The sequence below is a fragment of the Limulus polyphemus genome, unplaced genomic scaffold, assembly GCF_000517525.1.
Source record: "Limulus polyphemus unplaced genomic scaffold, Limulus_polyphemus-2.1.2 Scaffold35, whole genome shotgun sequence".
Classification (NCBI taxonomy): domain Eukaryota; kingdom Metazoa; phylum Arthropoda; class Merostomata; order Xiphosura; family Limulidae; genus Limulus; species Limulus polyphemus.
In genome coordinates, this window is record NW_013665645.1 from 1,417,076 (window position 1) to 1,423,153 (window position 6,078).

At 35.1% G+C, this 6,078-nt stretch overlaps 1 protein-coding gene across 1 annotated transcript in view; it reads right to left on the bottom strand.

The window, feature by feature from the left end:
- LOC111086147 (glucoside xylosyltransferase 2-like) overlaps window positions 1-5,712 on the bottom strand; it is a 47,686-nt gene extending 41,974 nt beyond the window's left edge. Inside the window, exons 1-2 of the mRNA XM_022387834.1 lie at window positions 5,513-5,712; window positions 4,489-4,645 (exon numbers count right to left, since the gene is read on the bottom strand). Coding sequence (XP_022243542.1) covers window positions 4,489-4,645; window positions 5,513-5,712 — 357 coding nt within the window. The remainder of the gene's footprint in view (window positions 1-4,488; window positions 4,646-5,512) is intronic.
- Between the last annotated feature and the right edge of the window lie 366 nt (window positions 5,713-6,078).

A 6,078-nucleotide genomic window follows, 5' to 3' on the forward strand; every position in this document is an offset into this window, starting at 1 on the left:
TGTATATCGTATATATACATAAATATTATTCATACCTTCGGTGTATAGGATGCAAGCAGATTTTGACATCAACTTTTGGGGGAAAAAAGTGCGTCTTATACACCGAAAAATACGGTATGTCTGGGTTGCATTGAGTACTTATATTTGACTGTCAACTACAATTCCCTCCCCTGATTTCATCCCAGACAGTAGTTTCAATGACGTTTAAATTGTTATCTTCCAGAATGCCCCACTCATCAACAGGAATCCAGTACTTTTGTTACTTCTAGAAGTTGAGCACCGGTAGCAATATACATAGAATAATAATACAAGAGCTTATGATAAAGAGGTTAGAACAACATACATTAATCACACAAGATGTCAAAAGAAATACCACAAGTAACGAAAAACAAGTTGTCAGTAAAAACAAAGCAAGGTTGTTGTTGTTTTTAAATGGATGATATTTTGTTATTTTCTCTTAAATCTTGTACGTGTTTTGACAGAAACAAAAAAGGCTGGCACGCCATGTCATGTAAACTTGATTAATCACAGACATTACAAAAACAGCATATTTCTTGTAAACACAAGGAGATGCTCGTACAACAACGTCTTTTATATCAAAGCTGTCTCAGCTGTTATGGCTGGCACCTCTCTCTCACTGCTTGAGCTCGGGAGTTTTTCTTTTAAAAAAGCATCCATTTGTCGTGGTTCTGAACAAAAGCTGCTAAGTCGTGTCGTCGTGCAGACTGGAAGAACATAACGTTTGGATGTCTTACTCGGGCAGATTTGCGAGAGAGAAAGAGGATAACATTTAGAAGGTGTTTTAGCAGAGCAACAAGTTTATTATGATCTAAATGAGTCTAACAAGGCTAATATGAAAGCTTATATTTGAAAAACATCTTACTAAGTTGGACAAGGAGAGAAAACATTTTCAAGTGAAAAGATGTCGACATATGCTTTGTTGTTTCTAGAAATGATTTGGGGATTGAAGTGTGAATTCTGTGATGAATTGTTGATTACTGACTAAAGAAAGTCTAAAATTCAGCATTTGAGGTCAGGATGGGCATTTAGAGTTGGTAATAAATTAACACAAGGTAAGTTTACTGTTCTTTTACTATTTGTTATTTGTTAACTGATAGGATACAATAACCGCTAGACACAAGTTAAGTTATTCTGTTATTTGTTAACTGACAGGGTTAATTTTTTAACGTTTGTTTGCTATATTACAGACACGGTCAAATCTGTAAGTTTATTGTTTGCCTGTTATCTAATATGGATAGAATTGACAATTATTTTTTTTTCTCTCCACTATTTGTCTATCATATAATACCTCCTAGTAACCCGATGTTTTCGTGTTTGCATCCTCTCATTCCTATGCCATATCTAATGAAGGCATGGTACAAAATGTATTATTATTATATAATACCTTATAGTAACATGATAATGTTTTCTTGATTAATTGTATCTCATGCCATATCTAATATAGACATGGTAAAGTGTGAGATGTATTATCTGGTAATACGTAGAGACATGACTGAGTTTGTTTTCTTGTTTGCCTATTGTTCCAGAAACATATATATATTATACATCAGGTGAATACTGTAGACATTCTGAAGAAAAGATAGGCGAGTTCTTCCCGTTTGGCCTCCCAGTGGCACAGCGGTATGTCTGCGGACTTACAACGCTAGAATCCGAGTTTCTATACTCGTGGTGGGCAGAGCACAGATAGCCCATTGTGTAGCTTTGTGCTTAATTACAAACAAACAAATCCTCCCGTCTGTTTCTATTTTTCTCTGAGAATTATCAAGGTATATTTCTTTAACTGATTTCTATATTTGATTAGCTCACCGCGAATATTATCAGTCAAATAAGTTGATTTATTGTCTCACTCTACAGCAGATGGCTCCAGATAAGGAAATTATCTGCTTTATGTATGGCTGGGGGACAATGATGTAACACAGGGACAATACATTGGCCTGCAGTCGAGGTAAGCGTTCGGATTCTTAGTGGCTAACTCTTGTTGTGAAGCCAGTCGAACTGAGACATTTGAAATTGTAACGTCGGCTAAGGGTCGTTAAACAAAGTGATTTTCCTCTACCACGAAGCATGTAATATTTAGCATGTTCCATTTTTATTGCTTGCGATGTTGGTACTAAATACACCAAACAGCTCAAACAATACAAGGCCATTTTCTAGCAAAGCATGATAAAGGTTTAGATTTGAGAGAGTGATTGTGAAAAAATGACGTTTTGTCTGTAGTTTCTACTCATTTAACATGAATGTTGGTAGTTTTAGTAGAACCCTTGATGACAATTTACTATTTTCACCCGACCAATCCTTGAGTTGCTTTCCTGTTGTTATGCGATTTCTATTACTGAAAGGCCTGGTTTTACCTGTACCGATTTTCCGCAATTTTATCTGTTACTTTTATTGGTGGATAATTCAAAAACTATTTTGTTTTATCATTTTTCAGTCCACTGCTTTTATCTGTCGTCTCCAAAGTGTTTCTGTTCCAAGATCTAAATGAGTAGGATTTATTTTTTGTTTGTTGAAGAATGGTAAGGATGACGTTATATATGTGGAGTAAAAGGATTTCTTCTAGAATAGACATCACCAGTTCCAGTTTAATGTGGATAAAGACAGAGGGAGTTCCAGAGTAGGTTTAAAACTACTTCGGAGCTTTATGAACTATGGAAAGGTACCCCGTGGAACTATCTGAGTCCAGATGACTTGAGTTAGACCTGGTAAACTTTCCAATTTTAGTTATCTTTCAAAATTTCATCATTAGAACTGACAGTTCTAGCTGGCTGTCAACAGGATTGCTCTTGTTCTGAGAGGATTATTGTAGATGATGGCTGAATAAAACACGTCGCGGTTTTTTAAAATTGAAACTATGTTTGAACTCCGTATCACTTTGATTATTAAATGAATAACCACACTTACTATAACAATAGACAGTCAAGGGTTTTAACTCTGCACTTTAAAGCTATATATGAAGACGTGGCTAATAAACACACTAGTAAATTGCTGTTCAACTAAAATAAACATCAAATATGAAATTGGAGCATATTTTAGAATAAAAATTTGATCACTGAATACAGTTAATAAAAATTTTCACAACGTTACAGCCCGTGGGTCATCAGTACCCTCAAATTTAAAGTGGTCGGAGTTAAAATCTCATTCACTAAACTTGTATGAAAGAGTCATAGTTGATAAAAGAAATACTCATTAACGGATAATAACCCCCTGGCATTAATGCAGTCTCTATATCTTTGGTGAATACTTCTGATCAGTAGGACGATGATATGAGGGATCTTGCTTACTTTTCAACCAATGCAGAGCCATGCATACTTTTTGACGTCGCGTGGTGAGTTAATGTGTTAATTTGCATGATGTCCAAAGAAGTCCCATAGTAATTCGATCAAGTTTTCTTTCTCGTTATTCCATGACCACTATATTATTTGTTGTTGTCGTTCAAGTTATCTCATCATAATTCTGCATTATAACACTGGACATTATTGTGCACCACAGGAAAGAGAAAAAAGGCTTGCATGTACATTCATACAGATATCTCCCAAAAACATAACTGAATCGCCATTAAAACGGCAATTTTAAGCGAGAGTGCATCGTGCACCTCTCTTCTTTCCGACACCAACCTGTCGAAACAGAAAACCTGGACTTATCTGTGAAGGATTGCAAATGTCTAAGGGCGTGCTGCTATTGTAATGCACTCAATAAAAGTCTGAATAAACTACGGTAACTTTATGTGGTAGCTGTAGGGATGAAAGAAGTATTTTCGACCTTATGCTAGACTATGAATTCTGTTCGTTGCAGTTTGGTCACGACATTTACTCCAGTTCCTGTTCTGAAGTACAAGTTAAGTCCACAGGCAGTATGTTGCTCAGATGGCGGTCATTACACTGCATTGTCGATCTCTCACATCCTTTTTCAGGCTGTCTGATGTACATACCACGTATTTTTCAGTGGGTCCACAGCCTTCTCACTATGAAACTAGATAAATAAATCTCGTTTCTTGTTGTTGTTTTTTGTTTGTTTGTGTGTCCGATTTCCAGCTATGTCAGTCCATGACACTGTGACACCCCTTTATGAAAATTAATAACCAAAGCTAATCTTTATAACATGAAATCAGTAACAAGTTAAGCCCGAAGAGAAATGTGAATATCATTTTTCCATGAGGATAACACGAGCAAAATGCGCCGATAGGTACTCCATTGTCTAACAGAGCACGTGACTTAATCACATACGAATTTTGAAAATGCATTATGGGTAATTTTCCAGACAGTAGTAAGTACTTCTTGATTTATTGTAATGCAATAAAGAGACATGTTTTCTAGTTCTGCACAATTCTATAATAAATTAAGTTACATTTAGTACTAGGTTATTTATATACTGGCAAATCAACCTTATAATCAACAGATAATGTTAATTGATATAGAGGAAAAACACTATTAACGGGTAGACATTACGAAGATAAGCTTCATTTTCTACCTGACGTTCAAGTGGAGGTCTCAGCTCGAGTTCGGTGAAAAAAATAAAATGCGTTGGAGTTTCTGTGAATATGAAAACACTCTTAATCATCACTAGAGCTTCTGCTAAGCGATTTCCACATACGCTGGTAGCTATATAGATAGTCCCTTCGACAAACCTATAAAATAATATAACAATTAAACACAAATATATTGCGCAAATATGAATAGGTAATTAGCCGAAGACTCGAACCATAAAACTACGTTATGAAAGGAATAAACAATTAAAACTAAAACATTTTATATTGATGATATAAGATGTATCAATCAATCATGGTGTCCTCCCTCCATTCTGAAGGTCGATGACCATGGTTTTCAATTGTTCTCTATTCCTTGCTGCCTGCACGAACTTTCCTAACCCAACATTATCATCTCCAATTCATTTTTTTTTAATTTCATTGAGGCAATTGAGTCTCTGCTTGCCTCTCACTCTTTTTCTTTCGATTTTACTCATCCCAATTTTTGTCAACTCAACGGTAAGTCTGAAGGATTATATTGCTTTCGCACCCGTTGTGGGCACAACACAGATAGTACATTGTGTATCTTTGTGCTTAACAACAACAACCTCCCATTAAATCTAATTATATGCGCTATGTTATAGTATAACAGTAGATAAATCTCCATATATTAATACACATGTATTACATCACTGCGTGTAATATTACCATTCATGCATAAAACTTTTACGATTATCCACAATATGCAGACATAAAACCACACACGTAAACTTGTCCTGATATTCCCAATTATAATATTTTAACAGCCATTCACAGTGTGCAAATATGAAACCTCACACATAAACTTGTTCCGATATTTCCAATGTGTTATAATATTTTACAAGGTAATTAATTTCCTATAAACATCAAATTGGAATTGTCCATGTTTGATAATTCACAGCATCGTCCTTACAGAACTTTACATATTTGCTTTAATACTTTGCATTGAACTGTTTTGATAAAAACACGTATCATGATATTTTGAAATACCTGAGTGGAGACTTCCACATACTTGCTACGTGTACCGTGTCGTGTTGTTTCGCTGGAGTTCTGTATAAAGCTCTTTCAGTTTCAATGGATCCATTTTCTTGTCTTTTGAGAATTACTTTAAGAAGAACAATAATAAAACTATTAATTAAAGCAGCATATATGAGAGTTCTGGTTCGTAATCGAGGTCTTCTGGGCCACATTATCACTACAGTAACAGTTTGTCACGAAATATGCAAGTTATTTTAGGTTTCAACAAGTGGCTACCTCTCGATATCATTTCTTATAACAGCTGTTATAGTTTTAGTGACGTCATCGTCAGAGCACAAAAATCATGTATGTATGTGTATAGTTCAGTTGAAGAAGCAAGGTAGGTATCTTTTTCCAAAAAAAAAAAACCCGCTTTTCCTTTACAACATGAAAATAATAATATTTACCCACCCAAAAACAACAACACAACAAACAAACTATGGTTCTGAAGTCTTCATTAATCAACGTTAACCAAACATAGTGTTAAAGGCGAATCGTGTTGAAAAAAAAGTTGAAATGTTTACATTGATCAAATTGGA